General features: G+C 50.9%; 1 protein-coding gene across 2 annotated transcripts; it reads right to left on the bottom strand.

The window, feature by feature from the left end:
• Positions 1-12207: 12207 nt before the first annotated feature.
• On the bottom strand, positions 12208-23242 carry AQP8 (aquaporin 8). Of its 2 annotated transcripts, XM_039490213.1 has the most exons (6): positions 23014-23242; positions 22422-22680; positions 16685-16811; positions 15544-15758; positions 14134-14268; positions 12891-13059 (listed from the first exon to the last, which is right to left on the bottom strand). In XM_039490213.1, the coding sequence occupies exons 2-6, from the start codon at positions 22670-22672 to the stop codon at positions 13017-13019; spliced, it is 771 nt and encodes a 256-aa protein (XP_039346147.1). In that variant the 5' UTR covers positions 22673-22680; positions 23014-23242; the 3' UTR covers positions 12891-13016. The 2 variants fall into 2 exon arrangements, with proteins under 2 accessions (XP_039346148.1, XP_039346147.1); XM_039490214.1 differs by lacking the exon at positions 15544-15758 and having other exon boundaries at positions 12208-13059.
• Positions 23243-23717: the final 475 nt, after the last annotated feature.

Raw genomic sequence — 23717 nt, 5'->3', positions numbered from 1 at the left:
CCATCTGGAAACCCCACCCCAAAAACGAGTGTCTTGGCCCCTGGCTTGGGTTTACCAAACCCAACAAAGATATTGTTTTAGGGTGGTCAAGAGATTAAAAAATTAATTGCGATTAATCGCAAAGTTAAACAATAATAGAAAACCATTTCTTTACATATTTGTGAATAGTTTCTACATTTTCAAATATATTGATTTCAGTTATAACGCAGAATATAACATGTACAGTGCTCACTTTGTATTATTATTTTGACTACAAATATTTGCACTGTAAAAAGAAAAGAAACAGTATTTTTCAATTCACCTCATACAAGCACTGTAGTGCAATCTCTTTATCATGAAAGTTGAACTTACAAATGTAGAATTATGTACAAAAAAAATAAATAACTGCACTGGCTTTGGGGGAAGCTCACTCATGTCTCCAGGACGACTTTCTGTACTTCTTTAGCTACCCCCCGCGCTCTGTTCTGGTGGCGGCGCTCCTCCGCTGCAGCACTGTCCCAGCACAGCAGCTGGACTTGCTGCGCTGCTGCTTTTCACGTGAGTCGTGCCACAAAGAACATTCTGTAGGGCCAGGGCTGTTGACCCAGGAGTCCTGGCTCCGTTTCCATTCAGCCAGTTCCATTCTAGCTGGTCACTGTTGTCTCAGTCTGTCCTGGGACTCACTCATTTCCTCCTAGGGTAACTGGGGCAGCTTGGCATAGAGACAGCAGCATTTCAGCAGTGGGTGACATGGTCCCTGAGTAGTTTGCAAAGCTCTTTGTGATCCTTCTGACTAAAGAGGGACTACATGCCTAGCCAGGGATATTACACATGTCACACGTGCAGAGAGGACAGCATACACAATGGTTTAAGCACATGGCATCTGTTTTCAGCAGCAAACTGAGACGTTTGTTATTAGGTCTCAACATGGCAGGCAGCCGGCTGAGAGAATGTGTCTTTCTAGGCCTTTTTTCCTTGCTTTTGTAATGGAAACAGGCTTTTTAGGAGCAGCTTTGCCAGCCAGAGCTAGGCCTCTGCAGGATGGTTTGTATTTCTCCCCCTTTTTCAGTGAGTAGATGAAGCACCAGGTAGAAACACGGGAGCAGACAGGACAATTATCAAAAAGAAGTTACAGAACTGCTTGGCTTCTGCAGATGTCAGAAACAATCTGTTCTCCCAAGGCAGATGACTAAGCTGTGATCCTATTACAAAGGCCACACATAAAGACCTACCCATGCAGGGATTCCTAGGCCAGACTGGTGGCCCCTCCAGTCCACAATCCTGCCCCTGTTAATGCTCAGAAGATGCTTCTGCAAAAGGTGAATGAACTTTAGGCCAGTATGTTGATGAGGGGGCTGAGCTGGATTAAGCCAATCTGGAGCCCCAGGCCCAACACCACGCAGGGCCCCTGGTGCCCCCACCCGATACGATGGCCCCGCTCCCATTTGGAACTGCAGGTTCCCACTGAGATGCATGGGACACACCTCTCAGAGCTATCATTTCAGGCTGTCTGCAGACTCAGGCAGACGTTACTACATCAGTTACACTTGGGTCACATTTTCAAACTTTTCTCCATTGCCCTACAGGCTAGAGACCTTCATTGTTTTGGGTTTTTAAACGAAAGCCAAGACCGACATAACCCTGGAGCCCTGGGCACCCGAGACCATTCCACGCTCAGCTTTACCAAAAGGGTCCCATGCCCCAGTGTGAGAATCAGGGGTACATGACTCTGGGAATACGGCCCCCAGCTCCTGACCCCAGCTGTGTGCCTGAGCCACCAGGACATCTTCCCCTTTTCGAGACCGCTCCAAAACGGGAAGTCCCGGTGATAGCACAGGGCTCCCAGCGCACAAACCACGCATGTGATCCAAGAGCAGCAGCGAGGGGCAGAATCCTGTCCCGAAGCAGGGGGCACAGCACACGGTCCCCACGCCACACGCAATGGGTGCTCTGTGCAGGAGGCCGCTTTTCCCATTGGCACCATGGATGTCTCCGAAGAGCTTTTCTTTGGCGAGAACAAAGCAGGGCTCCCACGAGAGAACCCAGCGAGTTTCCCTCCTCGCTCGCTGGCTGCCACCTCTGCAGCAAGACCCGTCTCGCCGGCCTAGCAGGGCTGCATGGGGAGCCAAACCGGCCTGGGGAAACCCACACGCCTGCTTGATGTGAAACAAGCCCCAGCAGGGCCAGGCACAAGCTGAAGAAACAAAACGCCTTTGCCTGGCACGTTGATTCAGCACATGCAGCCATTTCCGGGGCTCTGGCCCCCACCTGTGGGGCTGGGTGACTTCTTGTCCAGGCTAACAGGCCCGTGGCTGGTTTCCAGGAGCTTTACGGCCAAAAGTCAATTGACATGGCTGGTCCCTGCCCCCGGGGCACTAGCCGCAGCACTTCCCAGCACCGATCTCACCAGCGCCGCAGAGCATAAGCCAGCTCAGACCCAGCCCGATTCTGCTAAGGCACCGTGTCAAAACTCAACCTTTATCTGCCGCTCAGGAATTTGCTCATCCATTTCCCTCTTCTCTGCTCCCTCCCTACACTGATCTCTTTCCCAAGAGCCTGCTGCCTCGTTTATCCCTTCTGCTGGTAATAGGAGAACCAGCCTGCTTCAGTTCTCCTTCCCCACCCAGGAAGTTATCCTGGGACCGGTTCCACCCTCAAATCAACTCTCTTGCTGTCCCTCCGAGGACAAAAAGCTCAAGATATTCACATTCAGAGCAGCACCGCAGGCCGTGAGTGGTTGTCCGCACTGTAATGGCCTCAAGGAAGCAGGGCAGCAGAAGCAAAGTAATAGGGAGTTTAAATTACAAATCTGCGATGCAGCTTTTTTGATCTGGCTTCACGTTTCTCCGCCCGGACAGTAGGGAAGAGACGCTCATTCCTCTTTGGGTGTCCAGCTTCCCAGATGGGACCAGGAGCGGGACTGACACTGCAAAGAGGCCCATAGGAGTTAGCTCCTTTTCACACTCTGCTCTCAGGAGGGCGGCAGGTTGGTTAAAGGCCATTTTTCAGGAGGCCACGTGAAGCAGGCTATGGGCAGGGACTGATCTGGTGGGGAAAGCAGAGAAAAGGGAGTCAGGACTCCTGGGATCTATTCCCCGCTCTGCCAGCCACTCACCCTGTGACCTCACCAGCCTGCCTCCCCCTCTCTAGACTCCAGCTTTGTCCCACTCTGCGCAGTCACTGTAATGGCTGGAGAACAGGCGTGTGCAGTGCACGGAGAACCCTGGGAGCAAGTCACCCCATAAGAAGCAGAGGGTGACTCGTGTGAGCAGTGAGAAGGGATTTGTGACTATTCTCTTTTCTTGGGACGCTGCAAAGGGCTCTGGGGTCCCTCCGCACTGTCTAAACATAGCACTTAGCTCCCTGGGTGACAGGCGTTAGAGAAACCGCTAGGACAGACAATGCGAAGTGCAAGAATCGCAGGAGTGTGCATGGGTGCGTCTGTTTCCCAGGCTGCAAGCTCCTCTAGTCTGACGCTGGCTTTTGCATTTGCATCTCAGTGCTGTTTTCATCCCCTTCTCTCACAGTCCCGTTGCTCCAGGGACAAGGAGAAGGGGACAGTGTCCTTGTCAAGCTCATTGCTTCTACCTGGCTGGTGATACTGACAGCACCTGGCAGGCGAGGCGACGTCTCGCCTCTAGAAGCTGCAGACACATGGAAAAGTTCCCAGGCAGCAGGCAGCCTGCTGGCTCTCTGAAGGTCTACTAGGCTCAGCCCCTTATAGAAGGGACCACTTATTGGGTGGTTCTTCTTGGCACTACAGGGAATCACAGTCTCTCCCCCGGCTCACCATTAGCCACCTGGGACCCACACCTATTAAATCACACTGTCTGCTGTCAGGAGCTCTCCCTGCTAGGCACTCGGGCCTGGCAAAGCTGGCAGTAGCACATTGATTTACCAGGGCCAGTATAAAAAAGTACCTCTGCTTAAAGGCACTAATGCAGATCAAGAGGCAAAAAAGACACCTGTGGTTTTCCTACCGGGCCACAAGTGGGGACATTCTGCTGTCAGGCTTGTGACAGCCAACGTGAGACTCTTCAGGGGAAGGCCTGGGGTGGTAAATTCAACGCAGAGGCTGCCCAGCACCGAACAGAGTGTGGGTCCCGTCAGACAGCGCTGAGAGACAAGGGCAGTTTGTGAATGCCGGTAAGATTCAGATCAGCCACAAGCTGGTGCTACAGCTCTTCCTTCAAGCGTTTTATTGCACCTGTGTCGGTAGAACTGAAACCAGCAGGCAGAACCCAGCCCTAGGCGATGTTCAAAGGGCGACCCTAGGAAAGGGCAGGCAAGTGGAGCCGGGCTTTGGCCGTACGGGGCAATCGGCCACACATGCCCTATCACTGCTGCCAGAGGCCTGTGCTCCGGGCTCGGGTTCAGACCCAGCGCATGCAACACTCGCAGGGACGTGTTTGAACAGAAGGAAGCTGGATTGTGACTGCAGGAGCTGCAGAGCTCATTGCCGCTGCCAGACGATGCCACTCAACCTCTTCTGGGAGCTCCCCACTGCTGGGGCGTCCGGAGTAGTCGGAGTAAGAGTTACTCAGACCCAGAGCCTGACAGACCCAGAGCCTGAACGGGATTTAGGCTCCTAACTCCTAGGGGAACCAAAGGGAGGAGCTGGGCCTCACTGCCTGCGAAAGGGAGGAAGCACTAGCAGTGGCCACGCTAAAGCAAGGCACAGCCCCACGCACCTCAGTCCTGCCCGCAGCATCCCTGGAGGTTCTAGTCCAGGGCCCCATGGGAGAAGTCAGAGGATCTCACGTATCCCCGAGGGGATTTTCACAGCTGAATTAAACCAGGATTTGACCTTGGCACTCTCCAAGTGAAAGGTCCACGCACTCACCCACTGCACGGTGACACACAAAGGCTTTGTCCAGAGACCCAGCATCAGCTGCCTGCCCGCCCAGCCTGGGTGTCAGAGCCATTCGCCCATCATTGCACTGGGCCAGGAGATAATAGGATTTCCTGATTGCCAAGGAGCTAAGTGGTAAATCACCCGCTGGTTGGCTTTCCGCTGGAACCTTTTTCAAGCTGCCAGGCACAACAGCAGGTGAGACTATTCATCAATTAGGGTTGACACTGACAGGTGATACATTGAATTGTAGTGCGGAGAGAGAATACTTTTCACTTGTACATTTGAGGCACCAAAGAAAAATACAATGACCCCCTTTCTAATGAAACTATTTCCCCTTTCTCCACACCTGGGATTGCTCCACTTCGTTCTAAAACAAGTAAACGCTGAGTTACTGTGAGTTCAGCCCTGGTGACTGCTAAGGGAAGCATAATTCCTTGCACCATTCAGCAGGAAAGGGCTGATTACCACTCACAGGTTCCAGCAGAGAGGGGAAGGGTGAGTCTGCAGCTTCTGCTCTGGAAATCCAGGCACTGCAGAGAGGGATGGTTTAGCTGGGACTTCATATAAACTGTGGGGAACTGGGGAGGGCAGAGAGACAAGGGGCAGAGTCAGGGAAAAGATGCAGCCTCTGAAGTCGAATGGCTGGAATAGTTTGAAATAACCCCTGAGGATAGCAGCATCACGCCACTGAGGTGGAAATAACTGCAAGGGAGTCCCCAGGCCGGGAGAAGGATCCATCTCTTGTAACTAGCCTGTAGCCACCTAGGACTTTGTGGCTGTCAGGGTCAGTTAGCGCTTCAGGGCAGCAGGATTGAGCTGCCACCTCCTCCAAAACAACAGGCCCCTCCCGTTGAAAGAGAGTCCGAGTGGTGAGAGTGCGAAGGGATTTCTAGTGTCCATCAAGGCTCCCTCGTCCCCTCCCGGCTCACAGGAGACTCTGTTTAAAGAGTGGCTGTTTTGTGTTGTCACTCGGGTTCTGGTGGAGAAGCGTTATCAGACCGAAGGGTCTTGCAGCATGTCCTAGCACCAAGCGGACCCCAGATTAGCTTCCGCTCCTATGGAAATTTATTCCGCAGCCCAAACCCCTGCAACTGAAAATGCCGCCCAGCCCTCGCAGCCTCCATCCCGAGCTGTGTCAGGTGCAGACACCATCACTGCGGGAGCTGAGTCCTAGCCCACTTGTGGCCAGGAGAGTCGGGCTAGAGCTTTCAGCTGGCAGCAGGTTGGGAGCCCACCACAGGGATGCTGGGCCCACCCCACTGAGAAGTTGGGCTCCCTCATTCTTTCACCATTGAGATAATTTGCACCCAGTGTTTAAGGCCATGAAAATTCCATCTGACCTGCCAGGTTAGATTATCCGGAGAGGGAGGTGCAGCCTGTGGAGACTGCAGGCTGGCCCCATCTCACGCCCTTCCCTGCAGCCTCCACAGGCTTCACTGCCATGTTGCAGATGGGGGCAGGTGCAATCTGCTCTGTTCAATGCAAACCTGGTGAGGCCCCCAGCGAACTGCCCACACATCCCGCAGCTGGGCAAAGCCAGCGATTGGATTCCCCCCTCTGGGGAGTGTAGTGCAGAATGCGGGGGGGGAGCTGGGACAACACCTTTCTCCCAACACATCTTCCTCTCTTAGCAATGGTATCACATGGACCAGCCAGCTGTGAAATCTGTTTTCCAGAGGCACCTGCTGCAGTGTAAGAGCTAAGCAGGTCGTTACAGCCCAGGAAAAAGACAGCCAGCCAAATTAACTGACTCATTAATCCACAGGTTTGTGCTGTTTGCTTACTGCACATCAGCTATTTGCATCATGGTAAAACTCCACCCTCTATCTTCCAGCTGCCTTCCAAGTAGCCAACCAAGAGAGGTTTAGTATTGCAGCAGGATGTGCCATCAGGCTGGGAGGGGAGGGGAGGGGCTTGTGGTTAAGGAATAGGACTGGGAGTCAGGATTCTTGGGTTCTTGAAGCAAGGTGCCTCAGTTTCCCCACTCTACAATGGGGATAACAACTCAGGCAAAATTCAGTCTGTGTCAAGTGCACTAAGGATGGAGTGTTGTTAAACCACCTTGGTACTGTGGGGGCTGATGCACTGGAAATACGTAGAGAGAAACTGGGGGCGCCACCCCTCCACAACCATGCCCTGTATTACGAAATTCATGCTCAGCCATCTCCTCCAGTGTCCCCAAGACCCACACACACATTTGTTTACCCAGGGAAGCAAAGCAAATGTACAACACCCATCCCCTGTAGCAGCTGCAAGTTACACTTTGTGACAGCCGCAATTAACCAGAACCTGCCGCGTGGAGGCCACTGCCAACTGCTCACCTTCTGCAGCACATTTCCATTTCACACCGCTGCTGTTCTTCGCTGACGTGCACCATTTGGCACACGCACAGGCTGGCAAGGCCTGAGACAGCGAGGCTGCTCCTGCAGTGCAAAACGTGGCGACGCTCCTTTCAGAGAGCAACGGGAGGGTTATATGTTCCTTCCACATCATGTTCACCTCTGCATCGGGATCTGCGTCAATATCCACCCAAGATCCATCTCTAGGAGAACCATCAGCATGTCAGAGTTAAATGTCAAACCAGTCTTTTCGGCCTGCGTAAGCGCTTAAAGCATATGCATGACTGACCGTGGGTCTGGGGAAAGTGAGAAGAACCGAAAGTAACATTTCTGAAGCAAATGTGAGGAATAAAATACAAGCGAGTTCCCCTGTGCATTGAGGAGCCATTATGTAAATGGATTTGCTGGGAGAAAAATGCCTCAACCACTGAGTAAGTGCAGGTACAGAGAAAAACTCACTCCTGCTTTAAGGATCCCACCAAACCCAGACCTTATATTTCCCCCTTATAATTTAAGCCACTTCACTCTTCACTGTCTGCACTGGGGCTGTTTGCTAGCCAGACAAGCCATACGCTTGTATTATAACTTGCTGTAAGCTTGAAAACATGCTCAGAACCGAAAAAAAATGAATTGGCTGAGTGGGTCACAGACAGCACCTCAGAAGCCAACGCTGACGTATGCCAGTGGTCAGAGGAATTTCGGCTCCTTGATTTCACACTTGGACATACCGCTGTGTACATCAGTGCGCAGCAGGGACACTTAGTGCACAGCTGCCGGGTCCACACAAGCAGTTCAGGTGCAGCTCGCATGAGCACTGCAGATCTACACCCCCAGCTTGCTGTGCAGCAAGTGCTCATGTAGACATGCCCAAACTCTCCCTCCTAGGTTCACACCTTTCAAATCCTTGCAGGTCAGCACCATATTCCCCACCCCTTTGTTCGCGGATCAGCCCAGTTAGACAGATTTAGCCCTTCCAACACCATCCCTCCGTGCTACTCATTTCTGTGGTCTGAACTCCCTTTCATTTGTTTCTATCCCTTCTGCCAGGCAGTTGCTTGGAACCCTTCAGGGCCTCAAAACCTTCTCCAGATTCCATGCATTGATACAAATGCAGCTCATGCCTCCGTCCACGCCCAGTGCCGCTGTAAGTGCATGGGAGAAAGAGATTTATGCATTTTAGGTCTTTAAAGCACATTAAGTGTTTGGAAGTTAATTGATATTCAATTAGCATGACTTAAGCACTCTAATAAATCTGGAAAAATCAACATGCTCTTAGAAATGTGCTATTAAAAGTCAGCCCGACACATTCAAAATCGATGTTCGGCAGCGAAACACGTCAATAGCACAACAGGAAAGTTGCGAGGTAAGAGCAGAGTTTTGTGTGGGAACCTCCAAATGTTCTGCCTTCTTTGCTCGGGCTTTATGGATGCAGCAGCTTCCTGAGTGCTCCACGCAGCTCCCCTCCCCTGGCCATTTTGCCTCCCCTTGCTGTGTCTACGGGCAGGCAGCAGCTCTCTACTTGTATCATGCCTGTAGCAGTGAAAATGGTGCCCCAGAAACAGAACAGGGGCCCTGGCTGGCTGGGGCTAACTCCAGCTGCAGCAGGGGGTTGCATTCAGGGGAGGAAGCTGCCTGTAGGAGATGGCGATTCCTGTGGGTAGGAGGAGGCACTCAAACAAAGGAAAGGCCTGTGTGTTTGTCAAACCCTCCGGGGACAGCAGGGGTAGGAGCACAGCAGAGTCTGAACAGAAGCGGTTCAGAATTCAGGAACTGGACTTAGCTTCTGAACATCTGTGTAGCTGCTTCTCTAAAAACGGCTCCTGGAGGTGCCTGAGGGCTGGGCTTCCTTTTCAAAAGGGGAACGCGAGCACTGCCCAGCTTGTTCCCTGCCAGCCTTCCACTGGCCAGTGCAACAGCTATAACAATGGAGGCCCCAATCCTGCAAAGATTTGCACCCGTGCTTAGCTTCCCGCACAGCGTGCAAGCCCATGAATTCACAGGAACCACTGCAAGGCTTTGCAGGGTCAGAGCATGAAATGCTGACTTCATGCCGAACTTCAGCCCAAGTTTCACTGTCCATCTAATGCTATAGGGTTTCTGGTTCCTTCTTCCTGAGCCCAACGAGGGGCTCTCAAAGGGAGGAAGCCAATGCTTTGCTCTGCTCTTTGGTTTGGTATTTTTAAGTGTTGCTATGGCAACTGTCCTAGACATATCTTAGTGCCATTTGTGTTTATTTGAGAGAGTTTTTTCATTTTCCCTCCCAAAGGAGTAGTTGTCATTGCTCCTGACTCAGCTGCTAAGGGAAAAGCTGCAGTTTGGAATCTCGCCCACTGGCTAGGTAGGATTTCTTCCCTTATAACAGCATTTTCTACTGGCTTTTGCCGGCCTGAGCACTGCCCGGATCCCACTGGGAAGCGCCGCAGCATGGCCTAGAATGCAGCCTGCAGCCGCCTTTCCTCGGGGCTGCAGCGTGAGGAAGATGCAGGTGTTCACAGCTGGTGAACTCGAACAAGAAGCCATTTCAGCTCCTCTCTCAAAGGCCAGAGAAATGTCGCACCTCATCCTCGTTCCCTTCAGTGACTATGACTGAGATTTTCATTTCAGGACATAGACACACTGGATTTCAGAGGGTTTCCATGAGTCAGTGAGAAACATTGGTACATCGTGACTATACTCCGCACCTTTCAACTTCTGCAACTAATGAGGCAACAGTCCCCCTACAACCAGCCTCCTTCACTACTAGATGCAGCCCCGTAGCATGGTCTATACCATGCATGGAATGAGAGGGGGCCCTATGGAAAAAAATAGCATGTGCTCGTGTGATTGGAGACGGTTTTACAATGCATAGGCACAAGGGGGCTGAATGAAGGTGCCTGGGCAACCTTAAAGTGTGGCATTTCCTAACTTTTCAGGGCTTGTCTTTGCAAGCTTAATAATGGCCCTTTAACAGCGGCTCCTGTGCATGTAAGTTCCAATTAAAAAAAAAACTTGAAAAAAAACAAATTCCATCATAGGAACACCCACCGGGGTCGTCAGCAGGGCTGGAACCCTTAGATCCACCATGCAGACCTCTGCCACTTGAGCTAACAGACTGACTGACAGCAGCAGCAGGTTGCCCTGCTATCTGTGGACCAGCCACTGGGGGGAGGGGGGGATCTCTCTCACACTCTCTCTCTCACACACACACACACACACACACACTCTCTCTCTCTCTCTCTCTCTCTCTCTCTCTCTGGTATGTGCTGACAGCAGAATAATGTCGAGACCCAGGATCCATTCCAGGTTCTGGAAGGAAATGTGTCCTACTGGTCACATCATGCTTCCACTCCTGTTCCCTCCAAACCTGACCCCTCCCCTTAAGCCTGTCCCTCTCCTTGTCCTGTCTCTCCCCACCACACCACCCCTTGTCCCAGTCTTCCTCCACCCCTCTCAGTTCCTTGTACTAAACCCAGTCCTCTCACTGAGCCATCCCAGTCCCCATCCCCCCACCCCCTGCTAGGCTCCTCACTCCTCTAAAGCACAGGAGCACTAGAACTGCTCAGTTAAATGGTTAAAAGTATTGAACACTGGAAAAACAACATATTTTCCCCTCACCTCATTCTCAGAAACAGCTGGACCATTTTTGCTCAAACTTTCCAAAGTTCTGAAGCCTGAGGCAGGCGCCCAGAACGGGAAATTTCAGACCAAATTGTTAAAGTCTGGCAAAATTATAAGCAACTGAAAACAGGGTCTTGTAATGGGAAGTGTCAAGCAGCTTTAAGCATAGGTGACACTATCAGCTCTGCCTACAATTATTTGTCATCACACAGGGCATTTCTATAGCCTGGAACGTTTTCTTATCTAATCAAGCCCCACAACACCCCATGAAGTAGGGCGGCATGTGGAGAGAGGTGACGTGACTTCCTGAGTACACAAAATGAGTCAGTGGCAGAGCTGTTTGAGGACACAGCTACTAAATACCTAGATAAGTTAGAACGCGGTGTTCCCGGCTCTGCAGGCGACACTCTCTTGCCTCCTGTGGAAAGGCCCCATTTAATGCACTAGGACCGGTTCTGATTTCAGTCTCTGTGAATTGTGCAAACTCAGCAGGGTGCTCACAGTGCCCCTGGTCGCCAACGTTTAGGCTTTCGTGCACTAAAGCGCCCTTTCCCCGCTCGCTCTGCAGTCTGTGAGCTTCATACCACATCCCCTTCACCGTTTCCTCTTCCCTGGCTTTGTGTAGTGTTGAGAGGCCTCTGGAGAAGACGACTAGTGACCTGCTACCCAGCTACCGTTACTGGTTATGAATATTTACAGTGACAGCCACCATAATGGTCTATAAACCAAAGCCAGCTAAGGGACGTGTGTGCACAGACAGTCTAAGCCAATATCATTTTTTCACTTGAGCATCCTCTGCTGGCCAGTTGCTGCACTAGCAGTGGTGCTAGTGCCAGGAGCGAGCTGCGGAGCAATTCCTTCGGCTTGCTACAGGGTCTGCAGCTGTCATGGGGCACAGGGGAGAGTTCTGTCTTTGGAAGGACAGATCAGGTCAGAGCTGGCTTCAGGCACAGGATCCTGCGGCGGAGCAGACGGGGACAGCAATGTGCCTTAAAAGGAAATATCCATTCTGGGGAAAGGGCAATGGGCTTTAGCGCTGCTGAGGTTTGTGGAGGGCAAGGGAGGAGGAGGAGAGGATGGTCCTGGGGAGGCCAAAAAAAAAAAAAAAAAAAAGAGAGAGAGTCAGAAACAGGAGACAAAGTGGAAAGCAGGCTGGGGCGCAGGGGGCAGGCTCCGAGTGGGGATGGGCGCAAGGGGCAGGCTCCCAGCGGGGATGGGCACATGCAGAGGGCAGGCTCCCAGCGGGGCAGGCTCCCAGCAGGGCAGTGACCTTGCTCAGCCACCCGGTGCTGGGAAGCGCCTTGCCATGTTTCTGTGAATTTACATTCTGGTCAACTGTTTGGAGGTTGTTTCCATTTTGTTTTGGTTTTTTAAGAATTCAGAAATCAATTAGTGTCGGCGCAGTGACTTATGATGCACATTCCACAGGCATTTCTGTTCAACTCGGCTTTTATTCACCTTATTAGGATTAGAGCAGGCTCCTCATTACAGCGTCTGGCAACCAGCGGAGATGTCAGCCAGCCCTGGGGAGCAGAAGAGACTGCTGGAGAGTCAGCACAGGGGATGGGGCCGTGGGACACAATGATAAAGTGCTTTCTGCAGAAGCACCACGTGTGCTGCGCCGGGAACGCAGTAGGGCCAGGGGAACACAGGGATGGGCGCTCCCATCTCCAGAACAGAACAGTAAAGGAAGCAAATTTCCCCAGCGACTGGAGCAGCAAGCGCATTGGCATCATCGAGGTGCTGCAGCCGCACTCCGTCATGCCAGCGGGAGCGCTGTGCAAACCAGGCCAGCCCTGCTTCATCACTGCCCACCAGACCCTCCTGCCCATTTTAGCTTATCTCCATACAGGATATTAACCCCCAGGACAACTGCTCTGGCTTCTGGCTGCCATTTGTGCAGTAGCAAGAGGGCACTGCCCCAGCCCCGAGAGGAAAGGCCAGCTCTCCTAGCGCTCCTACCCAGCCAGCCAGGCCTTTGCTTTAATCTCAACACAACTGATTTTTTTGGTTTGGATTTGTTTGTTTTTTACAGAATCTGTAGCTTCAGGTGGGCTCATCCTGCCAACACCTGCTCTCTGGGGGAAACAGACTGGAAAGCTGGGATCCCGGAGCAGCTCCACGTGGCCAGACAGTGAGAACGGAGGCACTGGTGTGTGGTGAAGCAGAGTTTCTCCCGAGGGCCAAGTAGAGCCAATTTCCTATCCATAAGTGATTGTGTCCCGCAGGCAGGCCCAATCCAGGGCTCACTTCAGGAGCAGGCGGATTTTCCTGTCGCCAATCAGGAGCCTTCAGGAGCAAAACAAAGAGAGATGAGCATGGGCAGCATATGTACCCTCCCCACCACAGGAGTGCAGGGCTGTGTACAGGCAAAGAAAACACAACCTCCCTGTCCCACTCCAGGTCGGACCCTGCCCCGCGGGAAGGAAAGAGACAAATGGGGGGGAGGTTGGTGAGGGAAGAGTGATGGCTCCAGAAAGAGCAGGATAACATGCTGTGTTCAGGGATGATTTATACCTCTACAATGTTTCTTCCTTCACAGGGACTCTGGGAACATGCAGAGGATTCTAGACGTCCCCAGGTTTCCAGCTGGGCATGCCCATTAAATAGGTACGGGACTGCCCTCATTCAGAGAGAGAGGGGAAAACTCCAGAGCAAGGAGGCTGGAAGAGCCGCAGTGCCTCCGCAGCTGCTCAGGATCTGGCTGAAGCTTTTATTGCTGATTCTTTTTGATCAGGGAACTTTGTTCCTGTGCCTCTGGCCTTCTGATTCATGGGAGCAGATTCCCTCCAGCCAACTTTGCATCACCCAGGGGAGGGATTTCCGCCAATCAAGGCCCAGAAAAACACTTTCACCGATGACTCTGGAATCCTTATTTCTAGTGCGGCATCAGAAGATGAGTGGGGAGGGTGGCAGGAGCTCACACTGCGTGTGCTACAGGACTCACCTCCGAGGGGCAGGATGTTGGCAGACAGGGAATTGGGAAGGGCCTCTGGATCCACTACCATGTGGATTTGCCAGTCATTCCCCCATCGCTGGGGGTTGGGGATGCAACCAACTGGCCAGGGTAGCCTGAGGAGCAGTTCCGATCACACCACAGCCAGTGACTGAAGATTGCTCCTGCTCACCGGCTCCTGCTCCGACTCCCAGGGAGACCCTCTGTGCTAAAACCTCCCATCTGGGCCTGAGAGGAGGGACTGGACTCGCCACTTAGTGACTATCCACGTCCAGACGGGGAAACAGACACAAGCAGTACATGGCAATGTGGAGATTAGACCCAGGACCTCTGCATGGCAAGGTACACGCAGCTTTCCCTCTCCTTGCACATTTCATCTCCGCTACAGACAGTGTCCCCTCACCTACCTTATCAATGCACCAACTAGCAGGCTGGCTACCATGGGCCCTACCCAGTAAACCCAGTGATAGTCCCAGTAGTTTGCTACAAGCGCTGGTCCAAAAGCTCTGGCAGGGTTCATGCAAGCCCCAGATATAGCGCCTCTGAAAGGGAAAACAAATGAACAGTCACACAATTCATCCTGCTGAATATACAATGTTCTGCCACGGACCTCCAAGGACAAATTGTTTTCAGAAAGTAACAATCTCTGTAATAATGCCCCACTGATGGCTGACTAGAGTAATCAGAACTACTATACAAAATACAATGACCATTGCAAAACTCATCTGAATAACACTGACAGACCTAGGAACATACCGATATGGACTCCAGCATTAGCTGTTAGCTAGGGAGCACCTATAGCTGTAAAAAGCTTAATTTCATGGAAATGAAAGTGCCCGTTTTAAATTTAAATGTTGGGTTTGTTAGCAGCTTGGGTTTTACGCTCTTTACTGTGTGTCGGTCACAATGTGCTGCGGAAGGGGCACTGATACATATCTTCCAGCAACGGATAAACATTTGCACCTGACGTCTGTGCTTCAAATCCCACTAGAGGGGGCTCTCCCTTAAATAACCTATTAGCATTCATAATTGCAGGCTCTTGTTATCTGATTCCCGGCACACAAGAAGGTAAACAGCCTGCTTGCTTGAAAAATTGGTGCATGCTGAGGCCAAGCTGGACAGTTTCTCCTAACAACAGCCAGAACATACAGTAAAAAATACTCAAAATGAACTGGCTTCTGTGTCCTTAGGGCTTTCTATTACAAGCATTGCTCGGGGGGACTTTCTTCTTTATCCGCCCACAACAGCTCATTGAAGAACTTGATCTGGCTTCAAGCATCCAGCATGCTAGATGCCTGCAGACTGGCCTTTTCTGACGCCATCATCGGGCTCTGTCCATGTGCGGCCAATATTCCTCCCAACATGAATTACAAGCTGGTGAAAACAGCCAGCGTGACTCCCAGACATGAAGGCCAGAAGGGACCACTATGATCATCTCCTCCTGGCTAACACAGGCCAGAGAACCTCACCAGGAGAGCATCAGTTACTTCGGAAACTGAATATCCATGGAACCTATTCAGCATGTGTGCAACCAGGCGAGCTTCCATCCTGCTGTGCCTCCCAGTGTGCCCCCGCCCTGCACCTACTCCCCTGTAACAGGGAAGTTTCCACCACGGCCCATTCACTCCTTGGACTCTCTACTGAGAAGACACTAATCACTAACCACTGTTTATTGTCTGCCACAGAAACTAAATCCAGACCCACCAACTCATCTCCCCAGGGCTGCTGGGCAGCCATCAGACAGGAACGTCTGGCAGCTCTCATTCCTCCAGAGGTACACGGCTACACAGAACACAGAAAAGGCTGTGCCGGCTCACCCAGCTAGGATGTCAGCGGTGACAGTGAAGCCAATGCAGAAAGGTGCCAAAGGGCTGCTGGTTTTTTCATTGATGGCTCCCATGCAGACGGCTAAGACCAGGAACATGGTCATAACAATCTCACCCACAAGGGCAGAGGGGATCTGCCCGTCATCTGTGATGCTAGTGAAAGCCGCTCCAGTGGCGTTTATGTATCTGTCATTTGCTGTCATAACCTACAAGAGAGAGCCCTGGAATTGGTACAGTTTCAATCTCCACACCGTAGCTAGTTGTTCCCAGTCAGGACAGTGTAGGTGGATATAACATCAGGGCAGAGAGCAGCTAATCTGATCACTTTCTTTCTGAAAGTCAACCTAAGTCTCTAGCGAATGTAAACTCATTAGCAAAGGCTTTTAGCCTGTAGATAATTACAAGTGGATTAGCCACCAGATACCCTAGCAAAGCTGTAAAGAAATTAACCTCCGGTATCTGCTTAATGGTTTGCACCGTAGATGCTATTTATATATCAAGGAGGATGAGAGGGGCAACATGAAATGGGAAAGACCATGGTAAATAGTGGGGGAAGTGCAGATGGCTGTAGCCGACGGGAGGAATATTTTATTATCTACAGAAGAATGCATAACTATAATCCTGCGGCACTTCCTGAGCAACTGCCACTGAACGTTAGTTAATGAAGATTCCCAGAACCCTGTATAACAGGTATGTCCACATTAAAGACAGGCAAACTGAAGCACCGAGCACTGGGGCAGTGAGTTGCCCAGGAGCAGTGGCTCCCAGTCCTGAGCTCCAAGCACTACATGAATACCCACAACGGAGGTGCTGCACATCACCATTTGTGTTCAGATTCCAAGCACAATGTTGCTTCTGTAAGTTAAACTAGGAATAGATCGGATGCTATAATCTCCCCAGCCTTTTCCGTCAGCTCACACAGCTGCTGGGTGCTGGCTTCCAGCATATGCCCAACGGTGCATGACAAACTATTCTCTGACACAGCGCAAACCGCACTGAGAAACGTGATGTGCCTTTGAAGGGCCCGTACCCACTGCTGAGTTTCACATGTCTGCATGGAGGGGAGCCCAAGACCCCAGGAAATTAACCCTTTAATCTTCTTAGCAAGGAAGAGTCACCCTGATTTCCATACCTTTGCCAGGCCAGCTCCGATCAGCCCCCCACACAGCTGGGAGAGCCAGTAAGGGATAAGCAGCATGATGTTCAGCCCACCAATCAGCCATGCGGCCAAGGAGACAGCTGGGTTAAAATGGCCACCGCTAGAAATAAACAGGAGAGAGATGTTAAGTGGCTCTGCTGTGGGACCATCTACCCCGAGTTCCCCTAAGGAGAAGAATCTGAGCCCAGCTGGAAATGACCCTTTTAAGCTGGATTCAGACTCAGTTAAACCTTATGCTCTTTCAAACTGACCCGTTACCTAGGCAGCTGCACACCGGTAAGAGGCCTGGGCAGTGATTCACAATCCTGCTCTGCCTCTGTTGGATTCTGCCCTGCCCTGCTCATTCTGGACAGATGATTAAGGGGTAGAAGTCGGGGAAAGCTTCTGAGGCTGGGACAGGGAACCAGAGTCTGACTGCACCCATGGGGGAGGGATAGCTCAGTGGTTTGAGCATTGGCCTACTAAACCCAGGGTTGTGAGTTCAGTCCTTGAGGGGCCATTTAGGGATCTGGGGCAAAAATCTGTCTGGGGAGTGGTCCTGCTTTGAGCAGGGGGTTGGACAAGGTACCTCCTGAGGTCCCTTCCAACCCTGATATTCTATGATTACAGGAGCTTAAAGATGGGGGCTACTTACACCAGAACAGGGCAGAGGGACTGTTAACTTGTAGGGGCAGGAGCCAGGAAAGGGAAATGCTCGCAAAGAGTTCCCAGCCTTGCACCTGCAGGCCTCTCTGAGCAGCTGATGGTGCTATCACCTCCCAGGGGAGCGACCACAGCAACATGCAGCCCCTGGTTTCCTTTAGGGAGGAACCAGGGCGTGGACCAAGCATTGCTTTCGCCTGCTGTTTCCCTCAAGGTTCCTCTTTGGTGCTGACAGTTTACAAGTGCCATTCGCGAAGACGCCTCGGTCCGGCCTGGCTGCCCAAAGCTGTTGCATGCAATGTGAGAGCAGAACTTGGCCTGCAGGTTTTCTTTCCCTTTCCCCATATTCACTGTTCTGACCCAGGAGGGATTTGTTCACTGACAAGCTGTGCTGTGTAACTGACCCTGCTTGGGCCATCAGCAGGGCCTGGCCTGGGAACTTCCTGCATCAAAAGCACAAGCCTCCACTACTTGAGCTAAAGCCGATGGTTGGTAGCAGTAGCAGACTCAGTAATCTCTCCTGTGGACCAGCCTCTTGAGGGGGACAAAGATCCACTCTCTCCTTGCGTGGGTTACATCGAGATAACCCCAATCCCTCGCGATGTCCTTGTGGAGCCCAGGCCAAATGCACTGCTGGCGTAACAAAGCTATGCCTGCCCAGCTAGCCGTGAGCCTGGCCGCCAGCATGCCAGGACCCTGCTGGAGGGCAACGGGAGTTTAGAGATGCCCAACACACACAGGCAGCTGGGAGAGCTGGGACCAAAAGCAGCTTTCTTCTGCCTGGCTGGGGTACTGGATGTCAAGTTGCAAAGAAAACGCAAAGCCCCAAACAGGATGAATGAAAACAGCAAAAAGCCCTGGAGCAGAAATGGCTGTTAACTGTCATTATTGCTGGGCTTTTCCTGATACTTCCCACAGTGTGCCGGGCACTTTCCCGACATGTGAGTATATTTGTCTCCGCAGATGTAAAGATGCACAGACGGTCCCTGATTACCCTGCAGCCGCGCTGATCTAGTTACTCACAGGCATTGCTGCAAGGGAAGGGGTTAAATGAGGAGAGGGTAGGGATGTTCTTCCTTTGATTCCCAGAGAAATCAGAGCTGGGAAAGACTCTTTGGGTCTCCTTGTCCCTCTCCCCAGCTCATGCAGGAGTGTGGCCTACAGATGGTTCCCTCCATCAGGAGAACGCTCTGCCTGCTAGCCTCTTTCCCCTGGCAGCAGCTCCACCAGGGGATGACAAGGGCTCACGAGGCTTCATACGTCAGCTAGTGCTGATACGAATGGTCCTCGTTTTCGCTCCCCGAATCCTTTGCCTCTTCTCTGGAACAATTTCTCCCTTGTGCAAACCAGGAAGAGAACAAAGGCTGCTCAGCACTGGCCAGTCAGGGCGGTGGGGCACAGTGCAACACTCCATCCTGTCACACGTAGGCGAAGTCTGAATGATATTCAAGGCCGGAGCCCAGAATCCCAGAGCTCTATGGCCCTGATCCTGCAAGGGGATGTGTGTGACCAGAGCCCTGCGCTCAAGGCATTGCATGCCCCCAATCCTGTAATGAGGCTAACGGGTTCACATGCCTGGATCCCACATGCAGGATGGGGGCCTCTTGTCTTGTGACAGGGCCTAAATCACTGGTCTCTAGAAGTACCAGTGAGAGGCAAACGCAAATATTTTTTAATGAAAACAGATTACTGGGGGAACGCTCATTAATGAACTAGCTTCATAACCAAACCCTGATAATAAATTGCCCTCAAAGCTAATGAGTCAGAGGGTTTAGGAACTGTGATTATTTCTGATTATTCGGCTTTAATTAAAGAGGTAATGGAGTTGCTAGGATTTAATTGACCGAACCAGCAGAGAATTAATTAAGTTTTCAGGTAAATTCCAAGGCTTTATACTGCAGCAATGGACCAATTCCAGCTGTAATCTTGGTGTGGGACTGAAAATGTAAATCAGGAGTAGGCAACCTATGGCACGGGTGCCGAAGGCGGCACGTGAGCTGATTTTCAGTGGCACTCACACTGCCTGGGTCCTGGTCACCGGTCCGGGGGGCTCTGCAGTTTAATTTAATTTTAAATGAAGCTTATTAAACATTTTAAAAACCTTATTTACTTTACATACAACAATAGTTTAGTTATACATTATAGACTTATAGAAAGAGACCTTCTAAAAACGTGAAAATGTATGACCAGCATGTGAAACCTTAAATTAGGGTGAATAACTGAAGACTCGGCACAGCACTGCTAAAAGGTTGCTGATGTAAATGATAGGGCCAAATCCCGGCCCTAATACCAACAATAGTACTAGCTCTTCTCTAACGCTTCACATCAGTAGAGCTCAAAGCACTTTACAAAAGAGGTCAGGATCATTATCCCTATTCTACAGATGGGGAAACTGAGGCACAGAGGGGGGCAAGTGACTTACCCAAGGTCTCCCAGCAGACCAGTGGCCGAGGTGGGAATAGAACCCAGAGGCCCTGGGGCCCTGTCCAGTGTTCTGTCCACTAGGCAAGTTGCAGGATCTATATTTGCAGCATACGGCCCTGACTCAGGGAAACCCTTAAACACGAAGTACGTGGTGAAGTCCCATCAACTTTACTGGGATTTAAGCACGTACGTAAAGTTATGCACAAATGTAAGAGCTCCCAGACTCAGGGTCTCTCATTGTAACTGTGTATCTGTAGGGTATAAAGGCCCAGGAAGGCGAGGAGTTGGTTAAGGTGGTCACAGAGCACAGTTAAGAGTAGTGGATGAAATTCAGCAGTGCCTAACAGTGGGAAGGGGGGCAGACCTAAGGCTAAACACCACAGCAGGGGAAATGCTGGAGGGAACAACCTTGCCCTGGCTGAGGAGGATGGATGGGGTGACTGAACAGAGCTTTCCCGTCTCTACTTTCACTGGTCCAGTCGGTGACTTAAACCCTGTCTTTGCGAGAGGTAATAGATGCTTTCAGGAAATGGAGACCAGCCTAGTCCAACAATTTAGCATTCCAGTCAGGCCTGTGGATACTCAGGGACCCACCTAGTGTGTCTGTTCGTGGGTAAAAGGATCGTTTATTTAGCCACCCGAGTACAGAGCATCCAATCTATCGCTAGTCATGAAACCTGAGCATCATTTATGTTTTTTTCTTCTAACACTAGGCACATTGTCAGCAAAGGCTAATGGGGTCCTTGGGTTTCACTGCTAGCCTACGTATACTCTGTGTATACATTAACCAATCCACAGATAACAACGAGTAACAGGCAGTTAATAAAGAGTCATAAAATGTGGATTCCAGCCTATTTTTTATGGAGCATTGATCAAAACAAACTTGTTTTTGCAGCCTTTTTGTTCTGTCTTGGAAACAAACTTCTAACCCCAAGGTAGTCGGTTCAGAATGATGCTTTTGCAGAAAAACTTTAATTGAACAACCCACTCCTTGTTCCAGAGCGGGAAGACTGCAAACACCCTCTGCTGCGTACAGAAACTACCTGCTTTATCAACCATTAAAAAGCTGCTGAGGCCCTATGGAAAAGTTGGCAGAGCATCCTTTTTAGAGAGAGTGGAGATTTCGTGTATCTCTCTTCCACCGTTTGTGATTCCTGGAGAATAGTGACCCGAAAGCAGCTCAGAGCTCCATCACCTCCAGCTGCTTATTCCTCACCTGAACTGAACTCATCATTCATATTTGTGACATCACAATCATCTCCAGCTAACTGAGAAATCCCATGGGATCAATAGGCTTTGTTCTATTAAAATCAGTGGCATGACCCTCCTGTGCACTAGCTGAGGATCTGGCCCGATGTCTTTAACTGAGGAATAAGCAGGGAGAGCAGATGAAATTGTAAGCAATAAAAAGTCACGGTTTGATGCCAATGAGGCGGCGTACCTAGAGGTTAGAGCAAAGAAGCAGAAGTCAGAAGACTGGGATTCTTTATTCCTTCCCACAGCAAGATAGTGGCTCACTCTGATGGTAAAAAACGGTACCTCCTTGCTCAACAGATCTGCTCCCTGAGGGCCCTCAGAGCCACAGCTGCTGGCTTTACTAACAAACCCATTCTTCCCTCTTAGCCTTGCTGAGCCAAAGCAGCTGTGGGAGAGGGAGCTGGATTCTGTTCTGGCTCACGCATCATCAGCAGAATTGCTAAGTCCCAGTGGCAAAAATCTTTACCTTGAGGTGTAGACTTTAATTCCACCCTCACACGACAAAGACATAATATCCCTCCATTGGTCCAGGACTCCTGCTGATCACACGTGAGCCACACAGGACGTGCCTTGATCATCAGAACACAGGCTGTTTGCAGGACTGGCAATTAATGTGGGGGGAAACTTTTTCACTTGTATGCTGGGCAAATTTGATCTGGAGTGGCTGAGAGAGAACAGGGCTGGAACTCCCCAGTGCCTGATTTAGTCACCGTTCAGAGGAGATTTGTATCTTTCTCTCTCTGGGGCTTTGATCCCAATTTTAATAATGCAATTACAATAATATGATTATTACAATAATAACTATCTTTGCAAAACTCGGAGAGAAGCACTGGACTGGGAATCATGAGACCTGGCTCTGCCACTGAGCTCAGGCAATTTGGTCCTCATTCTGTGCCTCAGTTTCCCTTCCCACTCTTTATCCCTCTAGGGCCAGATTTTTAAAGATATTGTAAGTTAAGCGCCTAAATATCTTTAAAAATCTGTCCCATTGTCTATTTGGATTGTAAGGTCTTCAGAGCAAGAGCTCTCTCTCACTATGTGTACATACAGCCCCTCTGCTCTGATCTCTGCTGGGAACTGTAGACACTACCGTAATACAAACAACAATAAACCTTAACTGCAAGGCACTGTGTAAAGTGCAGAGTGTGATTATTAATTATCACTATTACAATTATATCTACTGATCCAAAACACAAACGAGGCAGGAGAAACACAGAGAGTAGGCTCACTCTAGCTAGCTATCAGTCAGCAGAGCCACATTTGCATGCTTTCCCGGGAGGTGTCAGGAAGCCTTTATGTTTTGGACACCTGCCCCCTGCTCTGTGACTGTCTGAGCCCCTCGCTGCACAGTCAGTGCCAAGTAGCCAAGTCCCCAAAATTCTCTCACCTGATGTTTCCCAAAATGGCGATGATGAGCCCAAGAGCCAACCCATGTGCCAGGGCGGGCTGCAGCCTCCCCGTGCCGTCCACGTTCTCAATCACTGACGCGCACCCGATGAAGATGAACAATGCCGACCCCAGGAGCTCGGCCACGCAGGGCTGGGCATACAGCTCATACCAGTGAGGCTGCGGCGGTTTGTACTTGCCGTCCATTTCCACCTCCTTTATGGACATGCCACCAAACTCCAGGTCAGACATCGGGGGAGCTGAAATGAAGCGGGCAGAGGTTTGATGGCGCTGCCAGACAGCCGAGTAGGCTCACCACGGAATTGACACCTCACATTAGTACATGCAATTCAGAACAATCCAGATACAAACACGATCGCTTAACTCCTTGCTTTGAAAGCAGGGAGCACTTTTCCAATTACCTATTAAGTGCCTCAAGTGGGCTAGGCACTTCACACAGCATATAAGAGATACGGGCTCTTATGATCAGGTGCCAACAGGGGACCTTCTGGTGCCAAGCCACTGAAAAGGGTTTGGAAGGCGGAAATTCTGCGTGGATTTTTTAAATGCCTTTGTTACACTGAGGTACTTACTTTCTGAGTGCTCTGTTCTTCTGGGAGCTGCAGAGACCTCTTGACGCCAGCAGGACCTCAGCGAGCAATGATCACCCTGCACCTAGAGGAATGGCTTATCTGTTTCATGGAAATATTAGAATGCTCCCTACTTGACCTGCACAGAGACACAGCGTATGAGAGGCTTTAAAAGAATATTGGAATGGATTTACATTGTTAAAAAAATGCAATAAAATCGGAGAGGCGGGTACTCCAGCCCACAGGAGTATGAAAGCTATTTATCTCAACGGTTCTATGGTTCAAGGATTTGTTAAGGATTTCTGCCAAGTCGGGGACTATGGTTCCTTCCCCCGTGTGAAGGGCAGAGTACAATCCGCGTCAGTGCCAGCTGGAGGGACAATGGGCCTGACGCTCTGAGGACCTTTTGCTGAGTTTTGTTCTCAGAGCGTAACGTGCCATTTGCACACCTGGCCTCGCTCCCTTTCCAAGAACAAGTGCGTGTGCGCGCGTGTGGGGCGCTTATTTGTCTGTAAAGGAGCAAGCAAGCAGAATAGTTATGACAGCAGCAGGCTCTGGGGAGAAGGAAAATAGCCTCCTTGTCCACAAACAGCCCAGCCTTGCGTTCTTTCCTCACACAAAGCTCCCTGGCGGGTCTCCGGTGGAAGTTCTCCTGGAGCAAGTAGTTCCCAGCTGAAGCCGGAGTGAACTGGAAAGAAAGGAGCTGT

The sequence above is a fragment of the Mauremys reevesii genome, linkage group 10 (assembly GCF_016161935.1).
Source record: "Mauremys reevesii isolate NIE-2019 linkage group 10, ASM1616193v1, whole genome shotgun sequence".
Lineage (NCBI taxonomy): Eukaryota > Metazoa > Chordata > Testudines > Geoemydidae > Mauremys > Mauremys reevesii.
The sequence above is the reverse complement of the archived record's forward strand: the minus strand, read 5'-3'. Positions and strand labels throughout refer to the sequence as shown.